A 26,408-nucleotide genomic window follows, 5' to 3' on the forward strand; every position below is an offset into this window, starting at 1 on the left:
TGAGCCCCCATGGGGGTCCCCAACCCCTCGTGTGAGCCCCAACCCTCGTGCAAGGGCCCCCCCCCCGCTCTCACTACCACCCCTCGTGCGAGGCCTTTGCACGGGATTTTGGGGGGACGGGGGGGTGTCCCTGAGCCCCCTGGACATGGGGGGGGGGGGGGGGGGGGGTGGGGGGCCCCCCCCCCCCCCCCTTAATTAACGCCGTTAATTGCGTGTAACGGATGGGGGGTGGGGGAGGGGAGCGGATGCAGCCCAGAAGGGAAGTGGGGGGGGGAGGGGGGGGTCACACAGGGGTCAAGGGCGGGGGGGGGGCGGTGTTTGGCCCCCCCTGAGCACCCCCGAACCCTCCTCTGCCCCATAACCCCCCCTGAGCCCCCCCTGAACCCCCCTCTGCCCCATAACCCCCCTCGAGACCCCCATAACCCCCCCTGAGCCCCCCCGAACCCCCCTCTGCCCCATAACCCCCCCTGAGCCCCCCCCGAACCCCCCTCTGCCCCATAACCCCCCCTGAGCCCCCCCTGAACCCCCCTCTGCCCCATAACCCCCCTCGAGACCCCCATAACCCCCCCTGAGCCCCCCCGAACCCCCCTCTGCCCCATAACCCCCCCCGAGACCCCCATAACCCCCCCTGAGCCCCCCCAAACCCCCCTCTGCCCCATAACCCCCCCTGAGCCCCCCCAAACTCCCCCATAACCCCCCTCCATCCCCCAGAGCCCCCCCAAACCCCCCCATAACCCCCCTCCATCCCCCAGAGCCCCCCCATAACCCCCCCATAACCCCCCTCCATCCCCATAGCCCCCCCAAACCCCCCCATAACCCCCCTCCATCCCCCAGAGCCCCCCCAAACCCCCCCATAACCCCCCCTCCATCCCCATAGCCCCCCAAACCCCCCCATAACCCCCCTCCATCCCCATAGCCCCCCCAAACCCCCCCATAACCCCCCCTCCATCCCCCAGAGCCCCCCTAAACCCCCCCATAACCCCCCCTCCATCCCCCAGAGCCCCCCCAAACCCCCCCATAACCTCCCCTCCATCCCCCAGAGCCCCCCCAAACCCCCCCATAACCCCCCTCCATCCCCCAGAGCCCCCCTAAACCCCCCCATAACCCCCCTCCATCCCCCATAGCCCCCCCAAACCCCCCCATAACCCCCCCTCCATCCCCCAGAGCCCCCCTAAACCCCCCCATACCCCCCCCTCCATCCCCCAGAGCCCCCCCAAACCCCCCCATAACCTCCCCTCCATCCCCCAGAGCCCCCCCAAACCCCCCCATAACCTCCCCTCCATCCCCCATAGCCCCCCCAAACCCCCCCATAACCCCCCCTCCATCCCCCAGAGCCCTCCCAAACCCCCCCATAACCCCCCCTCCATCCCCATAGCCCCCCTAAACCCCCCCATAACCCCCCTCCATCCCTCATAGCCCCCCCAAACCCCCCCATAACCCCCCCTCCATCCCCCAGAGCCCCCCCAAACCCCCCCATAACCCCCCTCCATCCCCATAGCCCCCCTAAACCCCCCCATACCACCCCTCCATCCCCATAGCCCCCCCAAAGCCCCCGATAACCCCCCTCCATCCCCCAGAGCCCCCCCAAACCCCCCCATAACCCCCCCTCCATCCCCCAGAGCCCCCCCAAACCCCCCCATAACCCCCCCATAACCCCCAGAGCCCCCCCAAACCCCCCTCCATCCCCCAGAGCCCCCCCGAACCCCCCCATAACCCCCCTCCATCCCCCATAGCCCACCCCATAACCCCCCCTCCATCCCCCAGAGCCCCCCCAAACCCCCCCATAACCCCCCTCCATCCCCCATAGCCCCCCCAAACCCCCCCCATAACCCCCCCTCCATCCCCCAGACCCCCCCCAAACCCCCCCATAACCCCCCTCCATCCCCCAGAGCCCCCCCCAAACCCCCCCATAACCCCCCCTCCATCCCCCAGAGCCCCCCCAAACCCCCCCCATAACCCCCAAAAAGCCGTATTTGGGGGGGCCGCTGTGGGTTTTGGGGGTGACAATGGGGGGAGGTTGAGGGGTGCCCCTCCCCTCACTGACCCCCCCATCCTGACCCCCTGTCCCCCCCCCAGGTGCCGCTAACGGAGCCCCCCCCAACCTCCCCCCCCCCTCGGACTGTGTCACCGCCATTGACCTCAACCTGGGCCGGGGGGAGGGGGCGGAGCGTGGGAAAAAGGGGCGGAGCCTCCATTCCCTCGTAGCCAATCGGAGCGCGGGGGCCGTTCCCACGGTCCCATTCATAAATCGAAGGGGTTGGGGTCTCTGCTAAAGGGGGGGGGGGGGAAGATAAAGTGGGGTCTCAGGAGGGTTCTGGGGTGTCTGAGAGCTTTTGGGGGGGGTCGGGGAGTTCCAAAGGCCTCAGGGGGGGTCCCTGAGGGGTTTGGGGGGGGTTTCTCTGAGGGTTTTGGGGGTCCCTGAGGGTTTTGGGGGGGGTTCTCTGAGGGTTTTGGGGGTCCCTGAGGGTTTGGGGGGGATTCTCTGACGGTTTTGGGGGTCCCTGAGGGTTTGGGGGGGGTCCAGAGAGTCTTTGAGGGTTTTGGGGGGGATCTCAAAAGGTCCTGAGGGGTTCTCTGAGGGTTTTGGGGGTCTCTGAGAGTTTGGGGGGGGGTCCAGAGGGTCTTTGAGGGTTTTGGGGGGGATCTCAAAAGGTCCTGAGGGGTTCTCTGAGGGTTTTGGGGGTCTCTGAGAATTTGGGGGGGTCTCAAAGGGTCCTGGGGGGGTTCCCTGGGGGTTCAGGGGGGGCACAAAGGGGTCCCAAGGGGTCTCGGGGGGGGTCTTAGGGGTACCAGGGAGGTCTCTGGGGGGTTTTGGGGGGGGGTGGGGGTGTCCTGGGGTTCTCAGAGAGTTTTGGGGTGTCCCGGGGGGGGCCATGCAGTCCGACGACCTCTTCCTCCGCAAGATGCGGGGCCCCTCCTCTCGACCCCCCCTTTCTCCCTCAGCCGGGGCTGGGGGGGTCCCCCCTTCTCCTCCTCCCTCCCCCGGGTTTGGGGGGACCCCTGCCCTACACCGCAGCAGCAGCAGCGAAGCGGTTTTGGGGGGACCCCCAGGAGGTGGGGGGGTCTCACACCGCGCCCGAACCCACAGCCACGAGGAAGTGGGGGGCAACCCCAGGGGCTCCCCCCGATTCCGAGACCCCTTTGTGCTGTTGGGGCTCGGGGGGAATGGGGGGGCCCGGGATGAAAAGGAGGAGGAAGGAGAAGGGGGGGACCCCGATTTCTTTCCGCGCCCCCTCTGGAGCCCCCACTTTGCTCATTACGATGTTCAGAGTATCCTCTTTGACCCCACTGAGCCCCTCCCGGACCCCCCCGGACCCACTTCGGGGGCTTCGGCCGCTCATTTAGAGCCCCCCGAAACTTTTGGGGGTCCCCCCCCCGATCCCGAAGCGCTGGTGCTGAGCTGCCCCCGATTCTGCTGCGAGACTGGGGGGGAGATGGAAGCAGAACTTGGGGAGGGGGTCCCCCATGGCCCCCCCGGACCCGGATACCTCCCCAACGCGGCTGTGGCGGTGCTGGAGGAGCCCCAAATTGGGGGGCGCCCCCCATACCCCATCGAGTACAGCGACGACGGCGCTTATTACTACCGAAAGTTCTTCTATGGCAAAGGTGGGGGGCACCGGGGGGGGGTATGGGGGGTACAGGGGGGTATGGGGGGTACAGAGTGGGGAATGGGGGGGTAGAGGGGGGTATGGGGGGTACAGAGTGAGTTATGGGGGGGTAGAGGGGGGTATGGGGGGTACAGAGTGGGTTATGGGGGGGTTATGGGGGGTACAGAGTGAGTTATGGGGGTGTACAGGGGGGTATGGGGGGGGTTAGAGGGGGTTATGGGGGGGTACAGGGGGGTATGGGGGGGTACAGAGTGAGTTATGGGGGGGTACAGGGGGGTATGGGGGGTACAGAGTGAGTTATGGGGGGGTACAGGGGGGTATGGGGGGGTACAGAGTGAGTTATGGGGGGGTACAGGGGGGTATGGGGGGTACAGAGTGGGTTATGGGGGGGTACAGGGGGTGCAGAGTGAGTTATGGGGGTGTACGGGGGGCTATGGGGGGTACAGAGTGGGTTATGGGGGGGTACAGGGGGTGCAGAGTGAGTTATGGGGGTGTACGGGGGGTATGGGGGGTACAGAGTGAGTTATGGGGGTGTACAGGGGGGTATGGGGGGTACAGAGTGGGTTATGGGGGGGTACAGGGGGTGCAGAGTGAGTTATGGGGGGTACAGGGAGGTTATGGGGGGTACAGAGTGAGTTATGGGGGGGTACAGGGGGGTATGGGGGGTACAGAGTGAGTTATGGGGGGTACAGGGGGGTATGGGGGGTACAGAGTGAGTTATGGGGGGGTACAGGGGGGTATGGGGGTACAGAGTGAGTTATGGGGGGGTACAGGGGGGTATGGGGGGGTTAGAGTGGGTTATGGGGGGGTACGGGGGGGTATGGGGGGTACAGAGTGAGTTATGGGGGTGTACAGGGGGGTATGGGGGGTACAGAGTGGGTTATGGGGGGGTACAGGGGGGTATTGGGGGTACAGAGTGAGTTATGGGGGGGTACGGGGGGGTATGGGGGGTACAGAGTGGGTTATGGGGGGTACAGAGTGAGTTATGGGGGTGTACAGGGGGGTATGGGGGGGTTAGAGGGGGTTATGGGGGGGTACAGGGGGATATGGGGGGGTTAGAGGGGGTTATGGGGGGGTACAGGGGGATATGGGGGGTACAGAGTGGGTTATGGGGGTGTACAGGGGGGTATGGGGGGTACAGAGTGGGTTATGGGGGGGTACAGGGGGTGCAGAGTGAGTTATGGGGGTGTACAGGGGGTTATGGGGGGTACAGAGTGAGTTATGGGGGGGTACAGGGGGGTATGGGGGGGTTAGAGGGGGTTATGGGGGTGTACAGGGGGGTATGGGGGGTACAGAGTGAGTTATGGGGGGGTAGAGGGGGGTATGGGGGGTACAGAGTGGGTTATGGAGGGGGTACAGGGGGTGCAGAGTGAGTTATGGGGGTGTACGGGGGGGTATGGGGGGGTTAGAGGGGGTTATGGGGGGGTATAGGGGGATATGGGGGGTACAGAGTGAGTTATGGGGGGGTACAGGGGGGTATGGGGGGGTACAGAGTGAGTTATGGGGGGGTACAGGGGGGTATGGGGGGTACAGAGTGGGTTATGGGGGTGTACAGGGGGGTACGGGGGGTACAGAGTGAGTTATGGGGGTGTACAGGGGGGTATGGGGGTACAGAGTGAGTTATGGGGGGGTACGGGGGGGTATGGGGGGTACAGAGTGAGTTATGGGGGTGTACAGGGGGGTATGGGGGGTACAGAGTGAGTTATGGGGGTGTACAGGGGGGTATGGGGGGTGCAGAGTGAGTTATGGGGGGGTACAGGGGGTTATGGGGGGTACAGAGTGGGTTATGGGGGTGTACAGGGGGGTATGGGGGTACAGAGTGAGTTATGGGGGGTACAGAGTGAGTTATGGGGGGGTACGGGTGGGTATGGGGGGTACAGAGTGGGTTATGGGGGTGTACAGGGGGGTATGGGGGGTACAGAGTGAGTTATGGGGGGGGTACAGGGGGGTATGGGGGGTACAGAGTGAGTTATGGGGGGGTACAGGGGGGTATGGGGGGTACAGAGTGAGTTATGGGGGGGTACAGGGGGATATGGGGGGTACAGAGTGGGTTATGGGGGTGTACAGGGGGGTATGGGGGGTACAGAGTGGGTTATGGGGGTGTACAGGGGGGTATGGGGGGTACAGAGTGAGTTATGGGGGGGTCTCTGGGGTTCCTGACCCCCCCCTTTTTGGCCCCCCCACCCCCGAATCACTGGGGGGAGGACGCACAACTGGGGGTGTCTATGGGGTCTCTATGTGGTCTCTATGGGTTCTATGGGGCAATGTGGGGGTCAGGGGGGGTCTGTGTGGGTCAGGGGGGTCTGTGTGGGTCAGGGGGGTCTGTGTGGGTCTGGGGTGTCTGTGGGGTTCCTGACCCCCCCTTTTGGCCCCCCCAGAGCACCAGAACTTCGTGGGGGAGGGGACACAACTGGGGGTGTCTATGGGGTCTATGGGGCAATGTGGGGGTCAGGGGGGGTCTGTGTGGGTCGGGGGGTGTCTGTGTGGGTCTAGGGGTGTCTGTGGGGTTCCTGACCCCCCCTTTTTGGCCCCCCCAGAGCACCAGAACTTGGTGGGGGAGGACGCTGAGCTCGGCCCCGTGGCTGTGTCGCTGCGGCGAGAGGAGAAGGGGGGACCCCAACCCCAAATCCTGCACCGCATCATCGTGCGCACCCGCCAGGTGGGGGGGGCAGGGGGGGCTGGGGGGGTTCAAGGGGTCTGGGGGGGTCGGGGGGGGGGTCAAGGGGGGGTCAGGGGGGTTCAAGGGGTCCGGGGGGGTCGGGGGGGTTCAAGGGGTCAGGGGGGATTGGGGGGTTCAGAGGATCTGGGGGACTCAGGGGGGTTCAAGGGGTCTGGGGGGGTCTGGGGGGGTTTGGGGGGTCTGGGGGGGTCAGGGGATCGGGGGTGTCAGGGGGTGTCAGGGGGGTTCAAGGGGTCTGGGGGGGTCAGGGGGGTTCAGGGGATCTGGGGGGAGTCAGGGGGGTTCAAGGGGTCTGGGGGGGTCAGGGAATCTGGGAGGGTCCGGGGGGGTCAGAGGATCTGGGGGACTCAGGGGGGTTCAAGGGGTCTGGGGGGATCTGGGGGGGGTCGGGGCGTTCAAGGGGTATGGGGGTGGTCAGGGGAGTTGGGGGGGGGCTGGGGGGGGGTCAGAGGGGGTTTGGGGGATTGAGGGGTTCAGAGGATCTGGGGGGGTCGGGGTGTCAGGGGGGGCTGGGGGGATCCGGGGGGTCAGGGGGGGTTCAAGGGGTCTGGGGGGGTCAGGGAATCTGGGGGGGTCAGGGGAGTCTGGGGGGTCGGGGGATGCTGGGGGGGCTGGGGGGGTCAGGGGGGTTCAAGGGGTCTGGGGGGATTGGGGGGGTCAAGGGGGGGTTTGGGGGATTGAGGGGTTCAGAGGATCTGGGGGGGTCCGGGGGGGTCAGGGGGGTTCAAGGGGTCTGGGGGAGTCAGGGGGGGGTTTGGGGGGTCTGGGGGGGTTCAGGGGATCTGGGGGACTCAGGGGGGTTCAAGGGGTCTGGGGGGGTCAGGGTGATCTGGGGGAGTCAGGGGACATTGGGGGGGCTGGGGGGGGGTCAAGGGGGTTCAGGGGGTTCTGGGGGGATCAGGGCGTGTTTGGGGGGTCTGGGGGGGGGTCTGTGAATCGGGGGGGTCAGGGGGTGTCGGGGGGGGGCTGGGGGGGGTCAGGCGTTGTTTGGGGGGTTCAAGGGGTCTGGGAGGGGTCAGGGGGGGTCGGGGGGGGTCCAAGGGGTCTGGGGGTGTCAGGGGGAGTCAGGGGGGTTCAAGGGTTCGGGGGGGGGTCAGGGAATCTGGGGGGGTCTGGGGGTGTCAGGGGGTTTGGGAGCTGGAGAGACTTGGGGGGAACTGGGGGTGTTGGGGGGCTCTGGGGGTGCTGGTGGTGGGGGGGGGTGAAATGTGGGGCTCTGGGGATGCCGGGGGGGGATCTGGGGGTGCTGAAAGGGGGGGCTGGGGGGGGATGTGGTGGTTTGGGGGTGCTGGGAAGCATCTGGGGGTGCCCGGGGGGGGGGATGTGGGGGTGCTGAGGGATCTGGGGGGGGATGTGGGGGTTTGGGGGTGCTGGGAAGCATCTGGGGGTGCCCGGGGGGGGGGGATGGTGGTGGTTTGGGGGTGCCCGGGGGGAATATGTGGTGGTTTGTGGGTGCTGGGAAGCATCTGGGGGTGCCCGGGGGGTGCCCCGGGTGGGGGTGTTCCCCCCTCCCAACCCCCCCCTTTTTTCCCCCCCCCCCCCGCAGCTGCGCACCCTTCGGGGTTCGGTGCTGGAGGAGGCGCTGCCCCCCAAGAAGCTGTTGGAGGCGGCGCTGCCGCGGCTGCGGGGGCTGCGGGGGCTGCGCCTCGCGGGACCCTCGCCCGCCCTCCACCGCACGCTGCTCACCCTCGACGAGCAGGCCGTGAGTGCACCAGCGCTCGCACGAGGCTTTGCACGAGGGCTTTGCACGAGGGGGAGGGGGTTTGCACGAGGAGGAGGGGGTTTGCACGAGGGGAGGGGGTTTGCATGAAGAGGAGGGGGTTTGCATGAAGAGGAGGGGGTTTGCACGAGGAAAAGGGGGTTTGCACGAGGGGAGGGGGTTTGCATGAAGAGGAGGGGGTTTGCATGAAGAGGAGGGGGTTTGCACGAGGAAAAGGGGGTTTGCACGAGGAGGAGGGGGTTTGCATGAAGAGGAGGGGGTTTGCACGAGGAGGAGGGGGTTTGCACGAGGGCTTTGCACGAGGAGAGGGGGTTTGCACAAGGAAAAGGGGGTTTGCACGAGGAGGAGGGGGTTTGCATGAAGAGGAGGGGGTTTGCACGAGGAAAAGGGGGTTTGCACGAGGAGGAGGGGGTTTGCACGAGGAGGAGGGGGTTTGCACGAGGAGAGGGGGTTTGCATGAAGAGGAGGGGGTTTGCACGAGGAGGAGGGGGTTTACACGAGGAAAAGGGGGTTTGCACGAGAAAAAGGGGGTTTGCACGAGGAGGAGGGGGTTTGCACGAGGAGGAGGGGGTTTACACGAGGAAAAGGGGGTTTGCACGAGGGGAGGGGGTTTGCACGAGGAGGAGGGGGTTTGCATGAAGAGGAGGGGGTTTGCACAAAGAGGAGGGGGTTTTACATGAGGGGAGGGGGTTTGCACGAGGAGGAGGGGGTTTGCACGAGGGCTTTGCACGAGGAGAGGGGGTTTGCACGAGGAAAAGGGGGTTTGCACGAGGAAAAGGGGGTTTGGATGAGGAGGAGGGGGTTTGCACGAGGAGGAGGGGTTTTGCACGAGGAGAGGGGGTTTGCACGAGGAGAGGGGGTTTGCACGAGGAAAAGGGGGTTTATATGAAGAGGAGGGGGTTTGCACGAGGAGGAGGGGTTTTGCACGAGGAGAGGGGGTTTGCACGAGGAGGAGGGGTTTTGCACGAGGGGAGGGGGTTTGCACGAGGAGGAGGGGGTTTGCACGAGGAGGAGGGGGTTTGCACGAGGGCTTTGCACGAGGAGAGGGGGTTTGCACGAGGAAAAGGGGGTTTGCACGAGGAAAAGGGGTTTTGCACGAGGGGAGGAGGTTTGCATGAGAGGAGGGGGTTTGCACGAGGAGGAGGGGGTTTGCATGAAGAGGAGGGGGTTTGCACGAGGAGAGGGGGGGTTTGCACGAGGGGAGGGGGTTTGCACGAGGAAAAGGGGGTTTGCACGAGGGGAGGGGGTTTGTATGAAGAGGAGGGGGTTTGCATGAGGGGAGGGGGTTTGCACGAGGGGAGGGGGTTTGCATGAAGAGGAGGGGGTTTGCACGAGGAGAGGGGGGGTTTGCACGAGGGGAGGGGGTTTGCACGAGGAAAAGGGGGTTTGCACGAGGGGAGGGGGTTTGCACGAGGAGGAGGGGGTTTGCACGAGGAGGAGGGGGTTTGCATGAGGGGAGGGGGTTTGCATGAAGAGGAGGGGGTTTGCACGAGGAAAAGGGGGTTTGCACAAAGAGGAGGGGGTTTGCACGAGGAGGAGGGGGTTTGCACGAGGAGGAGGGGGTTTGCACAAAGAGGAGGGGGTTTGCACGAGGAGGAGGGGGTTTGCACGAGGAGGAGGGGGTTTTGCACGAGGGGAGGGGGTTTGCATGAAGAGGAGGGGGTTTGCACGAGGAGGAGGGGGTTTACACGAGGAAAAGGGGGTTTGCACGAGGAGGAGGGGGTTTGCACGAGGAGGAGGGGGTTTGCATGAAGAGGAGGGGGTTTGCACGAGGAAAAGGGGGTTTACACGAGGAAAAGGGGGTTTGCACGAGGAGGAGGGGGTTGGCACGAGGAGGAGGGGGTTTGCACGAGGAGGAGGGGGTTTGCATGAAGAGGAGGGGGTTTGCACGAGGAGGAGGGGGTTTTGCACGAGGGGAGGGGGTTTGCATGAAGAGGAGGGGGTTTGTATGAGGAGGAGGGGGTTTGCACGAGGAGAGGGGGTTTGCACGAGGAGGAGGGGGTTTGCACGAGGAGAGGGGGTTTGCACGAGGAAAAGGGGGTTTGCACGAGGAGGAGGGGGTTTGCACGAGGAAAAGGGGGTTTGCACGAGGAGGAGGGGGTTTGCACGAGGGCTTTGCACGAGGAGAGGGGGTTTGCACAAGGAAAAGGGGGTTTGCACGAGGAGGAGGGGGTTTGCATGAAGAGGAGGGGGTTTGCACGAGGAAAAGGGGGTTTGCACGAGGAGGAGGGGGTTTGCACGAGGAGGAGGGGGTTTGCACGAGGGGAGGGAGTTTTGCACGAGGGGAGGGGGTTTGCATGAGGAGGAGGGGGTTTGCATGAGGAAAAGGGGGTTTGCACGAGGGGAGGGGGTTTGCACGAGGGGAGGGGGTTTGCACAAGGGGAGGGGGTTTTGCACGAGGAAAAGGGTTTGCACGAGGGGAGGGAGTTTTGCACGAGGGGAGGGGGTTTGCATGAAGAGGAGGGGGTTTGCACGAGGAGGAGGGGGTTTGCACGAGGAGGAGAGTGACCCCAGGGGAAGGCGCGAGCCCCGTGCAAAGTTCACGCCCTCGTGTGAGCCCTGGTGTGAGGTTTGAGACCCCCATATGAGGGTCTGAGGTCCTCATATGAAGGTCTGAGGTCCCCTTGTGAGGTTCAAACCCTCGTGTGACCCCACGTGAGCCCTCGTGCGAGCCCTCGTGCAAGGTTTGAGGTCAAGTGTGAGGTCTGAGGTCCCCATATGAAGGTCCGAGGTCCCCATATGAAGGTCTGAGGCCCCCATATGAGGTTCGAACCCTCGTGTGAGCCCACGTGAGCCCTCGTGCGAGCCCTGGTGCGAGGTTTGAGGTCAAGTGTGAGGTCTGAGGTCCCCGTATGAAGGTCCGAGGTCCCCATATGAAGGTCTGAGGTCCCCGTGTGAGGCTCAAACCCTCGTGTGACCCCGTGTGAGCCCTCGTGCAAGCCCTCGTGCGAGGTTTGAGGTCAAGTGTGAGGTCTGAGGTCCCCATATGAAGGTCTGAGGTCCCCATATGAAGGTCCGAGGTCCTCATATGAAGGTCTGAGGTCCCCATATGAAGGTCTGAGGTCCCCGTGTGAGGTTCAAACCCTCGTGCGAGCCCACGTGAGCCCTCGTGCGAGCCCTGGTGCGAGGTTTGAGGTCAAGTGTGAGGTCTGAGATCCCCATATGAAGGTCTGAGGTCCCCATATGAAGGTCTGAGGTCCTCATATGAAGGTCCGAGGTCCTCATATGAAGGTCTGAGGTCCCCATATGAAGGTCCGAGGTCCTCATATGAAGGTCTGAGGTCCCCATATGAAGGTCCGAGGTCCTCATATGAAGGTCTGAGGTCCCCATATGAAGGTCCGAGGTCCCCATATGAAGGTCTGAGGTCCTCATATGAAGGTCCGAGGTCCCCATATGAAGGTCCGAGGTCCCCATATGAAGGTTTGAGGTCCTCATATGAAGGTCCGAGGTCCCCATATGAAGGTCCAAGGTCCTCATATGAAGGTCCGAGGTCCCCATATGAAGGTCCGAGGTCCCCATATGAAGGTCCGAGGTCCCCATATGAAGGTCTGAGGTCCTCATATGAAGGTCTGAGATCCCCATATGAAGGTCCGAGGTCCTCATATGAAGGTCTGAGGTCCCCATATGAAGGTCCGAGGTCCTCATATGAAGGTCTGAGGTCCCCATATGAAGGTCCGAGGTCCCCATATGAAGGTCTGAGGTCCCCATATGAAGGTCCGAGGTCCTCATATGAAGGTCCGAGGTCCCCATATGAAGGTCTGAGGTCCCCATATGAAGGTCCGAGGTCCTCATATGAAGGTCCGAGGTCCCCATATGAAGGTCCGAGGTCCCCATATGAAGGTCTGAGGTCCTCATATGAAGGTCTGAGGTCCCCATATGAAGGTTTGAGGTCCTCATATGAAGGTCCGAGGTCCCCATATGAAGGTCCGAGGTCCTCATATGAAGGTCTGAGGTCCCCATATGAAGGTCCGAGGTCCCCATATGAAGGTCTGAGGTCCCCATATGAAGGTCCGAGGTCCTCATATGAAGGTCCGAGGTCCTCGTATGAAGGTCTGAGGTCCCCATATGAAGGTCCGAGGTCCCCATATGAAGGTCTGAGGTCCTCATATGAAGGTCTGAGATCCCCATATGAAGGTCCGAGGTCCTCATATGAAGGTCTGAGGTCCTCATATGAAGGTCCGAGGTCCCCATATGAAGGTCTGAGGTCCCCATATGAAGGTCCGAGGTCCCCATATGAAGGTCTGAGGTCCTCATATGAAGGTCTGAGGTCCCCATATGAAGGTTTGAGGTCCTCATATGAAGGTCCGAGGTCCCCATATGAAGGTCCGAGGTCCTCATATGAAGGTCCGAGGTCCTCGTATGAAGGTCCGAGGTCCCCATATGAAGGTCCGAGGTCCTCGTATGAAGGTCCGAGGTCCTCATATGAAGGTCTGAGGTCCCCATGTGAGGTTCAAACCCTCGTGTGAGCCCACGTGAGCCCTCGTGCGAACCCTGGTGCGAGGTTTGAGGTCAAGTGTGAGGTCCGAGGTCCCCATATGAGGGTCCAAGGTCCCCATATGAAGGTCTGAGGTCCCCATATGAAGGTCTGAGGTCCTCATATGAAGGTCTGAGGTCCCCATGCGAAGTTCAAACCCTCGTGCAAGCCCACGTGAGCCCTCGTGCAAGCCCTGGTGCGAGGTTTGAGGTCAAGTGTGAGGTCTGAGGTCCCCGTTTGAAGGTCCGAGGTCCTCATATGAAGGTCCGAGGTCCTCATATGAAGGTCTGAGGTCCCCGTGTGAGGTTCAAACCCTCGTGTGAGCCCACGTGAGCCCTCGTGCGAGCCCTGGTGCGAGGTTTGAGGTCAAGTGTGAGGTCTGAGGTCCCCATATGAAGGTCCGAGGTCCCCATATGAAGATCTGAGGTCCCCATGTGAGGTTCAAACCCTCGTGCGAGCCCACGTGAGCCCTCGTGCGAGCCCTGGTGCGAGGTTTGAGGTCAAGTGTGAGGTCTGAGGTCCCCATATGAAGGTTTGAGGTCCTCATATGAAGGTCTGAGGTCCCCATATGAAGGTCCGAGGTCCCCACGTGAGGCTCAAACCCTCGTGTGACCCCACGTGAGCCCTCGTGCGAGCCCTGGTGCAAGGTTTGAGGTCAAGTGTGAGGTCTGAGGTCCCCATATGAAGGTTTGAGGTCCTCATATGAAGGTCTGAGGTCCCCGTGTGAGGCCCAAAGCCCTCGTGATCGCCGTCGTGCGCTCCTCGTGCGCTCCTCGTGCGCTCCTCGTGCGCTCCTCGTGCAATCCTCGTGCAATCCCCGTGCAATCCTCGTGCAGGTGAGCCGTCAGCGCAAGGTGGGGGTGCTGTACTGCCGGGGGGGGCAGAGCTCCGAGGAGGAGATGTACAACAACGAAAGCGCCGGACCCGCCTTCGCGCAGTTCCTGGCGCTCCTCGGCACCCGCGTGCGCCTGCGCGGCTTCCGCCACTACCGCGCCCAACTCGACACCCGCGGTGATCTATAGGGGATCCATAGGGGGTCTATAGGGGGTCTATAGGGGATCTATAGGGGATATAGGGGGGGTATAGGGGGGTATAGGGGGATATAGGGGGGTATAGGGGATATACCGCGCCCAACTCGACACCCGCGGTGATCTATAGGGGATCCATAGGGGGTCTATAGGGGATATAGGGGGGTATAGGGGGGATATAGGGGGGTATAGGGGGGGTATAGGGGGGTATAGGGGATATACCGTGCCCAACTCGACACCCGCGGTGATCTATAGGGGATCTATAGGGGGTCTATAGGGGATATAGGGGGGGTATAGGGGGGTATAGGGGGGGTATAGGGGGGTATAGGGGATATACCGCGCCCAACTCAACACCCGCGGTGATCTATAGGAGATCTATAGGGGGTCTATAGGGGATCTATAGGGGATATATAGGGGATATAGGGGGTATAGGGGGGGTATAGGGGGGTATAGGGGGATATAGGGGGGTATAGGGGATATACCGCGCCCAACTCGACACCCGCGGTGATCTATAGGGGATCCATAGGGGGTCTATAGGGGATCTATAGGGGGTCTATAGGGGATATAGGGGGGTATAGGGGGGATATAGGGGGGTATAGGGGGATATAGGGGGGATATAGGGGATATACCGCGCCCAACTCGACACCCGCGGTGATCTATAGGGGATCCATAGGGGGTCCATAGGGGATCTATAGGGGGTCTATAGGGGATATAGGGGGGTATAGGGGGGGGTATAGGGGGGTATAGGGGGGGTATAGGGGGGTATAGGGGATATACCGCGCCCAACTCGACACCCGCGGTGATCTATAGGGGATCCATAGGGGGTCTATAGGGGATCTATAGGGGATCTATAGGGGATATGGGGGGGATAGGGGGTCTATAGGGGATCTATAGGGGATATAGGGGGGGATATAGGGGATATACCGCGCCCAACTCGACACCCGCGGTGAGCAATGGGGGGGTCTATAGGGGATCCATAGGGGATATAGGGGATCTATAGGGGGTATAGGGGGATATAGGGGGGTATAGGGGGGTATAGGGGGGGTATAGGGGATATACCGCGCCCAACTCGACACCCGCGGTGATCTATAGGGGATCTATAGGGGGTCTATAGGGGATCTATAGGGGATATAGGGGGGGTATAGGGGGGTATAGGGGGGGTATAGGGGATATACCGCGCCCAACTCGACACCCGCGGTGATCTATAGGGGACCTATAGGGGGTCTATAGGGGATCTATAGGGGATATAGGGGGGGTATAGGGGGGATATAGGGGGGATATAGGGGGGATATAGGGGGGATATAGGGGGATATACCGCGCCCAACTCGACACCCGCGGTGAGCACCGGGGGGATCTATAGGGGGTCTATAGGGGATCTATAGGGGGTATATGGGATATAGGGGATCTATAGCGGGTCTATAGGGGGTCTATAGGGGATCTATAGGGGTATAGGGGGGTATAGGGGGGGATATAGGGGGTATATAGGGGATATAGGGGGATATACCGCGCCCAACTCGACACCCGCGGTGAGCAACAGGGGGTACGGGGGGGTATAGGGGATCTATAGGGGATATAGGGGGTATAGGGGGGGATAGGGGGTATAGGGGGGATATAGGGGATATACCGCGCCCAACTCGACACCCGCGGTGATCTATAGGGGATCTATAGGGGGTCTATAGGGGATCTATGGGGGGTCTATAGGGGTATAGGGGGTATAGGGGGGGTATAGGGGGGATATAGGGGGATATACTGCGCCCAACTCGACACCTGCAGTGAGCAACGAGGGGATCTATAGGGGATCTATAGGGGTATAGGGGGGTATATAGGGGATATAGGGGGGTATAGGGGGGATATAGGGGGGTATAGAGGATATACCGCGCCCAACTCGACACCCGCGGTGATCTATAGGGGATCTATAGGGGATCTATAGGGGATATAGGGGGGGATATAGGGGATCTATAGGGGATATAGGGGGGATATAGGGGGCATAGGGGGGATATAGGGGGGTATAGGGGGTCTATAGGGGATCTATAGGGGATATAGGGGGTATAGGGGGGGATATAGGGGGGATATAGGGGGGTATAGGGGGGATATAGGGGGTATAGGGGGGTATAGGGGGATATAGGGGGGATATAGGGGGGTATAGGGGGGATATAGGGGGTATAGGGGGGTATAGGGGGATATAGGGGGGATATAGGGGATATATGGGGGGTATAGGGAGGATATAGGGACGGGGGGGTATAGGGGGACATAGGGGACATTGGGGGTACAGGGGACATGGGGGGACGTGGGGGGACGTGGGGGGATATGGGGGGGACGTGGGGGGACGTGGGGGGATATGGGGAGGGGGTATCAGTTTGGGGGTTCAGGCTGAGCCCCCCCCAAACTGACTCATGGGGACAGAAGGACATTGGGACAGAGGGACACGGGAGGACACGAGGGGATTTGGGGGGGTTTAGGGGCACACGGGGGGCTATGGGGGGCTATGGGGGGCTATGGGGGTTGCGTGGCAGTTTTGGGGTGCAGGCTGAACCCCCCCCCCCCCCCCAGCCGACACCACGGGGACGCACTCCCTCTACACCACCTACCATGGCTACGAAGTGATGTTCCACGTCAGCACTATGCTGCCCTTCACCCCCCGGAACCCCCAACAGGTGAGGGGATATTGGGGTCCCCCCCCCCCCCTTTGCTGCCCTTCACCCCCCGGAACCCCCAACAGGTGAGGGGATATTGGGGTCCCCCCGGAACCCCCAACAGGTGAGGGGATATTGGGGTGTCCCCCCCCCCCCTTTGCTGCCCTTCACCCCCCGGAACCCCCAACAGGTGAGGGGATATTGGGGTCCCCCCGGAACCCCCAACAGGTGAGGGGATATTGGGGTCCCCCCCTTTGCTGCCCTTCACCCCCCGGAACCCCCAACAGGTGTGGGGATATTGGGGTCCCCCCCCCCCTTTGCTGCCCTTCACCCCCCGGAACCCCCAACAGGTGAGGGGATATTGGGGTCCCCCCCCCCTCTTTGCTGCCCTTCACCCCCTGGAACCCCCAACAGGTGAGGGGATATTGGGGTCCCCCCGGAACCCCCAACAGGTGAGGGGATATTGGGGTCCCCCCCCCCCTTTGCTGCCCTTCACCCCCCGGAACCCCCAACAGGTGAGGGGATATTGGGGTCCCCCCGGAACCCCCAACAGGTGAGGGGATATTGGGGTCCCCCCTCCCCTTTGCTGCCCTTCACCCCCCGGAACCCCCAACAGGTGAGGGGATATTGGGGTCCCCCCCCCCCCCTTTGCTGCCCTTCACCCCCCGGAACCCCCAACAGGTGAGGGGATATTGGGGTCCCCCCCCCCACCTTTGCTGCCCTTCACCCCCCGGAACCCCCAACAGGTGAGGGGATATTGGGGTCCCCCCCCCCACCTTTGCTGCCCTTCACCCCCCGGAACCCCCAACAGGTGAGGGGATATTGGGGTCCCCCCCCTTTGCTGCCCTTCACCCCCCGGAACCCCCAAGAGATGAGGGGGGCAAAAAGGGGGGGCTGGGGGGGATATTGGGGTCCCCCCCTTTGCTGCCCTTCACCCCCCGGAACCCCCAACAGGTGGGGGGAAAAAAAGGGGGGTCTGGGGGGGATATTGGGGGGCTCCTGGGGGTCTCATGGTTTTTGGGGGAACCCCAATTGTCTGGGGGGGGTCTCATAGGTTTGGGGGTGCTCCTGGGGGTCCCAAGGTTTTGGGGGGGTCTGGGGGTGTCTCATGGTTTTTGGGGTGCTCCTGGGGGTCCCAGGGTTTTGGGGGGGTCTGGGGGGGTCTCATAGGTTTGGGGGTGCTCCTGGGGGGTCTCAGGGTTTTGGGGTGCTCCTGGGGGTCCCAGGGTTTTGGGGGGGTCTCATGGGTTTGGGGGTGCTCCTGGGGGTCCCAAGGTTTGGGGGGTCTGGGGGAGTCTCATGTTTTTTTGGGGGTGCTCCTGGGGCTCCCAGGGTTTTGGGGGGGCCCTGGGGAAGGGATTTGGGAGGGAAGGGATATCTCATGGTTTTTGGGGTGCTCCTGGGGGTCTCAGGGTTTTGGGGGGGTCTGAGGGTGTCTCATGGTTTTTGGGGTGCTCCTGGGGGTCCCAGGGTTTTGGGGGGGTCTGAGGGTGTCTCATGGTTTTTGGGGTGCTCCTGGGGCTCCCAGGGTTTTGGGGGGGTCCTGGAGAGGGGATTGGGGGGGAAGGGGTATCTCATGGTTTTTTGGGGTGCTCCTGGGGGTCTCAGGGTTTTGGGGGGGCCTGGGGGGTCTCATGGTTTTTGGGGTGCTCCTGGGGGTCCCACGGTTTTGGGGGCGTCCTGGAGAGGGGATTGGGAGAGAAGGGATATCTCATGGTTTTTTGGGGTGCTCCTGGGACCCCCAAGATTTTGGGGGAGTCTGGGAGTGTCTCATGGTTTTTGGGGTGCTCCTGGGACCCCCAAATCTTGGGGGGTGGCTCTGAGGGAGTAATCTGATGAGTTTTGGGGCGTTCCGGAGTGCTCTCAGGGATGGATTTGTGACCCCTTGGAGGGATTCCAACGATGCTCTGAGGTCTCCTAAGGGTTTTGGGGTGTCCCTGAGGTCATTTTTTTGGGGTGCTGAACCCCCTTTTCTCTTTCTCAGCTGCTGCGGAAGCGCCACATCGGCAACGACATCGTCACCATCGTCTTCCAAGAACCGGGGGCGAAGCCCTTCTCCCCCCGCGCGCTGCGCTCCCACTTCCAACACATCTTCATCGTCGTCCGGGTGCACCACCCCTGCTCCCCCCACACCCACTACAGGTTTGGGGGGCAAGGGGGGGGCCCCCAAAAAATCCTAAGGGGGGGGGGGCCCCCAAAGCCGCCTACAGGTCTCGTTTCGGGGGGTCCTGCGGTTGCGTTTCTCATTCCTGGGGGTCCTTCTTATCCTTTGGGGTACCCCCATCCCTTTTTTGGGGTCCTTTTGGGTCACCCCCAGTCCCTTTTGGGGTCTCTTTGGGTCTTCTCATCCCTTTTGGGGTCACTTTGGGGTTCCTTTGGGTCCCCCCAATCCCTTTTGGGGTCCCTTTGCGGTCTCCTTGGGGTCTCCCCATCCCTTTTTGGGGTCCTTTGGGGTCCCTTTGCAGTCTCCTTGGGGTCTTCTCATCCCTTTTTGGGGTCCCTTTGGGGTCCCTTTGGGTCCTCTCATCCCTTTTGGAGTCCCTTTGGGGTCCCTTTGGGGTTCCTTTGGGTCTTCTCATCCCTTTTGGGGTCCTCTCATCCCTTTTGGGGTCCCTTTGGGGTCTCATCCATCCCTTTTGGGGTCTCTTTGGGATCCTTTTGGGTCCCCCTAATCCCTTTTGGGGTTCCTTTGGGGTCTCTTTGGGTCCTCTCATCCCTTTTGGGGTCTCTTTGGGATCCTTTTGGGTTCCCCCAATCCCTTTTGGGGTCCCTTTGGGGTCTCTTTGGGTCCTCTCATCCCTTTTGGGGTTCCTTTGGGTCCTCTCATCCCTTTTGGGGTTCCTTTGGGGTTCCCTTGGGTCCTCTCATCCCTTTTGGGGTCCCTTTGGGGTTCCTTTGGGGTCTCTTTGGGTCCTCTCATCCCTTTTGGGGTCCCTTTGGGGTTCCTTTGGGGTCTCTTTGGGTCCTCTCATCCCTTTTGGGGTCCCTTTGGGGTTCCTTTGGGGTTCCTTTGGGTCCCCCCAATCCCTTTTGGGGTTCCTTTGGGGTCTCTTTGGGTCCTCTCATCCCTTTTGGAGTCCCTTTGGGGTCCCTTTGGGGTCCCTTTGGGGTTCCTTTTGGTCCTCTCATCCCTTTCGGGATCACTTTGGGGTTCCTTTGGGGTTCTTTTGGGTCTTCTCATCCCTTTTGGGGTCCCTTTGGGGTCTCATCCATCCCTTTTGGGGTCTCTTTGGGATCCTTTTGGGTCCCCCCAATCCCTTTTGGGGTTCCTTTGGGGTCTCTTTGGGTCTCCCCCATCCCTTTTGGGGTCCCTTTTGGGTCTCCCCCATCCCTTTGGGTCCCCCATTTCTTTTGAGGTCCTTTTGGGGTCTCTTTGGGGTCTCTCCCATCCCTTTGGGTCCCCTCATCCCTTTCAGTCCCCTCCCCATCCCTTTTGGGGTCCCTTTGGGTCCCCCCCATCTCTTTCGGTTCCCCCATCCCTTTTGGGGTCCCTTTGGGGTCTCTTTGGGGGTCTCTCCATCCCTTTGGTTCCCCCATCCCTTTTGGGGTCCCTTTGGGTCCCCCCCATCCCTTTTGGGGTCCCTTTTAGGGTCCCTTTTGGGTCTCCCCCATCCCTTTGGTCACCCCAATCCCTTTTGGGGTCCCTTTTGGGTTCCCTTTGGGGTCTCTTTGGGGTCTCTCCATCCTTTCAGTCCCCCCCATCCCTTTTGGGGTCCCTTTGGGGTCCCTCCCATCCCTTTGGGTCCCCCCAATCCCTTTTGGGGTTCCTTTGGGGTCTCTTTGGGTCCTCTCATCCCTTTTGGGGTCCCTTTGGGGTCCCTTTGGGGTTCCTTTGGGGTCTCTTTGGGTCTTCTCATCCCTTTTGGGGTCCCTTTGGGGTTCCTTTGGGGTTCCTTTGGGTCTTCTCATCCCTTTTGGGGTCCCTTTGGGGTTCCTTTGGGTCCTCTCATCCCTTTTGGGGTCCCTTTGGAGTCCCTTTGGGGTCCCTTTGGGGCTCCTTTGGGGTCTCTTTGGGTCCTCTCATCCCTTTTGGGGTCCATTTGGGTCCCCCCATCCCTTTGGGTCCCCCCATCCCTTTTGGGGTCCCTTTGGGGTCTCTTTGGGGTCCCTTTGGGGTCTCCCCCATCCCTTTGGGTCCCCCAATCCCTTTTGGGGTCCCTTTGGGGTCTCCCCATCCCTTTCAGTCCCCCCCATCCCTTTTGGGGTCCCTTTGAGGTCTCTCCATCCCTTTGGTCCCCCCAATCCCTTTTGGGGTCCCTTTGAGGTCTCTATGGGTCCCCACATCCCTTTTGGGGTCTCTTTGGGATCTCCCCATCCCTTTCGGTCCCCTCCATCCCTTTTGGGGTCCCTTTTGGGGTCCCTTTCGGTCCCCTCCATCCCTTTTGGGGTCCCTTTTGGGGTCCCTTTGGGTCTCCCCATCCCTTTGGGGTCTCCCCCATCCCTTTTGGGGTCCCTTTTGGGGTCCCTTTGTGCCCCCCCCCTAACCTCCCCCCCCCCTCCTCTCTTCGCAGCGTGGCGGTGATGCGCCCCGAGGACACCCCACTTTTCGGCCCCCCGCTTCCCTCCGGCCGTTGTTTTTTGGGGGGTTCGGGGTTACGCGATTTCCTTTTGGCCAAAGCCATCAACGGGGAGAACGCGGCGGCGCTCGGAGGCCGCTTGGCCGCCATGGCCGCCCGCACGCGACACCAATACCTCCGCCACCTCGCCCGCGCCCCCCTCTGCACCCCACATCGCCGCCTCCCCGCTTTGGGGGGCCGCCGGCGACTTGGGGGGCACCAACCCACCCCTAAGACCCCCCCGATCGTGACCACCCCCGGAGCTTTGGTTTGGGGGGCGCGTGCCACGCGAGGAGGGCGAGAAGTGGGGTGCCTGCTGGGGGTGGCGGCCGAAAGGGTGGTGGTGGTGACCCCCAAAGTTGGGGTACGGTTCAACTGCGCCTCTCGAGACGTCCTGGGGTGGGCGTTCGCCGCCGAAGGGCGCCTCGAAATCTTCTATGGGGCAGGAGAGGCCTTGGAGCTGCGGCTGCCCCACGGCCGAGACGCTGCCGGGGTGGTGGAGCGGCTGCAGGTCAGGGGGGGACGGGGGGGAGATGGGGGGAGATGGGGTGATGGGGGGACATGGGGGAAAATGGGGTGATGGGGGGTTATGGGGCAATGGAGGGAGATGGGGGGTTATGGGGAGATGGGGCTATGGGGTGATGGGGGGAGATGGGGTTATGAGGTTATGGGGCGATGGGAGGTGATGGGGGGTTATGGGGTTATGGGGTGATGGGGGGTGATGAGGGGTTATGGGGTGATGGGGGGGTTATGGGGCGATGTGGGGAGATGGGGTTATGGGGTGATGGAGGGAGATGGGGGGAGATGGGGAGATGGGGTTATGGGGGTGATGTGGGGAGATGGGGTGATGGGGGGAGATGGGGGGCGATGGGGTTATGGGGTGATGGGGGGAGATGGGGGGAGATGGGGTTATGGGGTGATGGGGTTATGGGGAGATGTGGGGAGATGGGGTTATGGGGTGATGGGGGGTTATGGGGTGATGGGGGGAGATGGGGCAACAGGGGGTTATGGGGTGATGGGGGGTTATGGGGCAATGGAGGGAGATGGGGGGTTATGGGGAGATGGGGTTATGGGGTGATGGGGGGAGATGGGGGAGATGGGGGGTGATGGGGTTATGGGGGGAGATGGGGTTATGGGGTGATGGGAGGTGATGAGGTTATGGGGCAGTAGGGGGAGATGAGGTTATGGGGTGATGGGGGTGATGGGGTTATGGGGTGATGGGGGGTTATGGGGAGATGGGGTTATGGGGTGATGGGGGGACATGGGGGGTTATGGGGGAAAATGGGGTGATGGGGTGATGGGGGGTTATGGGGTGATGGGGGGTGATGGGGGAGATGGGGGAGATGGGGTTATGGGGTGATGGGGGGAGATGGGGGGAGATGGGGTTATGGGGTGATGGGGGGTTATGGGGTGATGGGGCAATGGGGGGTTATGAGGTTATGGGGGAGATGGGGTTATGGGGTTATGGGGCGATGGGGGGAGATGGGGGGAGATGGGGTTATGGGGTAATGGGGGGTTATAGGGTGATGGGGGGACATGGGGGGTTATGGGGGAAAATGGGGTGATGGGGGGGTGATGGGGTGATGGGGTTATGGGGTGATGGGGTTATGGGGAGATGGGGGGTTATGGGGTTATGGGGTGATGGGGGGTGATGGGGTGATGGGGGGAGATGGGGTGATGGGGGGAGATGGGGGGAGATGGGGTTATGGGGTAATGGGGGAGATGGGGGGACATGGGGGGCAGGGGGGTCACAGGGGGACTTGGGGGGCAGGGAGGAGATGGGGGGTTATGGGGCGATGGGGGGAGATGAAGTTATGGGGTGATGGGGGGTGATGGGGGAGATGGGGTTATGGGGCAATGGGGGGTTATGGGGGAGATGGGGGGCAGGGGGGTCACGGGGGGACATGGGGGGCAGGAGGGAGATGGGGGGTTATGGGGCGATGGGGGTGATGGGGTTATGGGGGGTGATGGGGGGTTATGGGGTTATGGGGCAATGTGGGGAGATGGGGGGCAGGGGGAGATGGGGTGATGGGGGGAGATGGGGCAATGGGGGGTGATGGGGGAGATGGGGTTATGGGGTGATGGGGGGTCATGGGGGGTTATGGGGGAAAATGGGGTGATGGGGGTGATGGGGTGATGTGGTGATGGGGTGATGGGGGGTGATGGGGGAGATGAGGTTATGGGGTGATGGGGGGAGATGAGGGGAGTTGGGGTTATGGGGCGATGGGGGGAGATGGGGTTATGGGGTGATGGGGGCTGATGGGGGGCAATGGGGCAACTCTCTCCCTGCAGGCGGTGATGTGGGGGCTCTGTGGGGCTCTGTGGGGCTCAGTGGGGTTCTATGGGGCTCTATGGGGCTCTATGGGGCTCTGTGGGTCTCTATGGGGCTCAGTGGGGTTCAGTGGGGTTCTATGGGGCCCAATGGGGCTCAGTGGGGCTCAGTGGGGCCCAATGGGGCTCTATGGGGTTCAGTGGGGTTCTATGGGTCTCTATGGGTCCCAATGGGGTTCAGTGGGGCTCAGAGCCCATTAACCCCTTCTCTCCCTCCCTGCAGGCGGTGACCCGGGGGCTCATATGGGGTTCAGTGGGGTTCAATGGGGTTCTATGGGTCTCTATGGGGCTCAGTGGGTCTCTATGGGTCTCAGTGGGTCTCTATGGGTCCCAATGGGTCCCAATGGGGCTCAGAGCCCATTAACCCCTTCCCTCCCTCCCTGCAGGCGGTGACCCGGGGGCTCATTTGGGGTTCAGTGGGGTTCAATGGGTCTCTATGGGGTTCAATGGGTCTCTATGGGTCCCAATGGGTCCCAATGGGTCTCGGAGCCCATTAACCCCTTCCGTCCCTCCCTGTCGCAGGCGGTGACCCGGGGGCTCCTATGGGTCTCTATGGGTCTCTATGGGTCCCAGTGGGTCTCTATGGGGTTCAATGGGTCTCTATGGGTCGCTATGTGTCTCAGGGCCCATTAACCCCTTCCCTCCCTCCCTCTCCGCAGGCGGTGACCCGGGGGCTCATATGGGGTTCAGTGGGGTTCAATGGGGTTCAGTGGGGTTCTATGGGCCTCTATGGGGCTCAATGGGGTTCAATGGGGTTCTATGGGTCTCTATGGGGTTCAATGGGTCTCTATGGGTCCCAATGGGTCCCAATGGGTCTCAGAGCCCATTAACCCCTTCCCTCCCTCCCCGCAGGCGGTGACCCGGGGGCTCATATGGGGCTATATGGACCTCTATGGGGCTCAATAGGGTTCTATGGGGTTCAGTGGGGTTCAATGGGGTTCAATGGGTCTCAGTGGGTCTCTATGGGTCCCAATGGGTCCCAATGGGTCTCGGAGCCCATTAACCCCTTCCGTCCCTCCCTGTCGCAGGCGGTGACCCGGGGGCTCCTATGGGTCTCTATGGGTCTCTATGGGGTTCTATGGGTTTCTATGGGTCTCTATGGGTCTCGGAGCCCATTAACCCCTTCTCTCCCTCCCTGCAGGCGGTGACCCGGGGGCTCATATGGGGTTCAGTGGGGTTCAATGGGGTTCTATGGGTCTCTATGGAGCTCAGTGGGTCTCTATGGGTCTCAGTGGGTCTCTATGGGTCCCAATGGGTCTCGGAGCCCATTAACCCCTTCCGTCCCTCCCCACAGGCCGTGACCTGGGGGCTCATATGGGGTTCAGTGGGGTTCAATGGGTCCCAATGGGTCCCAATGGGTCTCGGAGCCCATTAACCCCTTCTCTCCCTCCCCGCAGGCGGTGACCCGGGGGCTCATATGGGGCTATATGGACCTCTATGGGGCTCAATGGGGTTCTATGGGGCTCTATGGGTCTCTATGGGTCTCAGTGGGTCTCAGTGGGTCTCTATGGGTCCCAATGGGTCCCAATGGGTCTCGGAGCCCATTAACCCCTTCCCTCCCTCCCTGTCGCAGGCGGTGACCCGTGGGTGCGAGGCGCGGGCGCTGGCGCTGCCGAGGGGCGCCGGGGGGACGTTGGGGTTCCGGGTGGGCGCCGGGGGGGTGGTGACGGAGGTCACGCGCTTCTCCTTCGCCGAAGTGGCGGGACTGCGCCCCGGGTGCCGCCTGCTGCGCGTCGCCCACCGCCCGCTGCCCACCCTCAGCCCCCGGCGGCTGCGGGCGCTGCTGCGGCGCCCCAAGGTGCCCCTCACCCTGCTGCCCCCCGACCGCCATGGGCGCCCCAGGAGGTATGGGGGGATTGGGGGGATTGGGGGACTTGGGGGACTTGGGGGGCAATGGGGGGATTGGGGGGCAGTGGGGAGATGGGGGGCGATGGGGGGATTGGGGGGTAATGGGGGGTAGGTGCCCCTCACCCTGCTGCCCCCCGACCGCCACGGGCGCCCCAGGAGGTAACGGGGGGCAGTGGGGGATTGGGGGGCAATGGGGGTAATGGGGAGATGGGGGGCAATGGGGGGGTAGGTGCCCCTCACCCTGCTGCCCCCCGACCGCCACGGCCGCCCCAGGAGGTATGGGGGGATTGGGGGGATTGGGGGGTGATGGGGAGATGGGGGGCAATGGGGGGCAATGGGGGGATTGGGGGGTGATGGGGAGATGGGGAGATGGGGGCAATGGGGGGGTAGGTGCCCCTCACCCTGCTGCCCCCCGACCGCCACGGGCGCCCCAGGAGGTAATGGGGGGCAATGGGGGGCAATGGGGAGATGGGGGGCAATGGGGGGCTTAGGGGGTAATGGGGAGATGGGGGGCAATGGGGGGCAATGGGGGGCTTAGGGGGTAATGGGGAGATGGGGGGCAATGGGGGGCTTAGGGGGTAATGGGGAGATGGGGGGCAATGGGGGGCTTAGGGGGTAATGGGGAGATGGGGGGCAATGGGGGGCAATGGGGAGATGGGGGGCAAGGGGGGGGTAGGTGCCCCTCACCCTGCTGCCCCCCGACCGCCACGGCCGCCCCAGGAGGTAATGGGGGGCAGTGGGGGGTAATGGGGGGCAATGGGGGGCAATGGGGGGATTGGGGGGCAATGGGGGGCAATGGGGGTGATGGGGAGATGGGGGGTAATGGGGGGGTAGGTGCCCCTCACCCTGCTGCCCCCCGACCGCCATGGGCGCCCCAGGAGGTAATGGGGGGCAGTGGGGGGGATTGGGGGGCAATGGGGGGCTTGGGGGACTTGGGGGGATTGGAGGGCAGTGGGGGGATTGGGGGGTGATGGGGGGCAATGGGGAGATGGGGGGCAATGGGGGGCAATGGGGAGATGGGGGGCAATGGGGAGATGGGGGCAATGGGGGGCTTAGGGGGTAATGGGGAGATGGGGGGCAATGGGGGACTTAGGGGGCAATGTGTGGATTGGGGGGGTGTGGGGGGAGTGGGGGGTTTGGGGGTGATGGGGAGGATGGGGGCAATGGGGAGATGGGGGGCAATGGGGGGCAATGGGGGTAATGGGGAATTGGGGGACAATGGGGTGATGGGGGTCTCTGGGGGGGTCTCTGGGGGTTCTCTTGGGGGGTCTCTTTGGGGTCTCTTTGGGGGTCTCTTTGGGGGTCTCTGGGGGGGTCTCTTGGGGGTCTCTTTGGGGTCTCTTGGGGGTCTCTTGGGGGGTCTCTTGGGGGTCTCTTTGGGGGTCTCTTGGGGGTCTCTGGGGATCTCTCGGGGGTCTCTTGGGGGTCTCTGGGGGTCTCTTGGGGGTCTCTGGGGGGGTCTCTGGGGCTCTTGGGGGTCTCTTGGGGGGTCTCTTGGGGGTCTATTGGGGGTCTCTCTGGGGGGCTTTT

At 62.7% G+C, this 26,408-nt stretch overlaps 1 protein-coding gene across 1 annotated transcript; it reads left to right on the plus strand.

Moving 5' to 3' along the window:
* The first annotated feature begins 2,843 nt into the window (after positions 1 to 2,843).
* On the plus strand, positions 2,844 to 25,041 carry SIPA1 (signal-induced proliferation-associated 1). The gene is made up of 9 exons (XM_054052452.1): positions 2,844 to 3,606; positions 6,146 to 6,267; positions 7,835 to 7,990; positions 13,319 to 13,493; positions 16,061 to 16,164; positions 18,128 to 18,285; positions 20,655 to 21,210; positions 24,604 to 24,875; positions 25,035 to 25,041. The coding sequence occupies exons 1-9, from the start codon at positions 2,874 to 2,876 to the stop codon at positions 25,039 to 25,041; spliced, it is 2,283 nt and encodes a 760-aa protein (XP_053908427.1). The 5' UTR covers positions 2,844 to 2,873.
* The last annotated feature ends 1,367 nt before the right edge of the window (positions 25,042 to 26,408 follow it).

This window comes from Cuculus canorus, chromosome 34, assembly GCF_017976375.1.
Source record: "Cuculus canorus isolate bCucCan1 chromosome 34, bCucCan1.pri, whole genome shotgun sequence".
NCBI classification, from domain to species: Eukaryota; Metazoa; Chordata; class Aves; order Cuculiformes; family Cuculidae; genus Cuculus; species Cuculus canorus.

Coding starts and splice junctions, on each gene's coding strand:
- SIPA1 (XM_054052452.1), top strand. CDS start 2,874: ATGCAGTCCGACGACCTCTTCCTCCGCAAGATGCGGGGCCCCTCCTCT. Junction 7,991..13,318: donor TCACCCTCGACGAGCAGGCC/GTGAGTGCACCA, acceptor ATCCTCGTGCAG/GTGAGCCGTCAGCGCAAGGT. Junction 21,211..24,603: donor GGGTGGTGGAGCGGCTGCAG/GTCAGGGGGGGA, acceptor TCCCTGTCGCAG/GCGGTGACCCGTGGGTGCGA.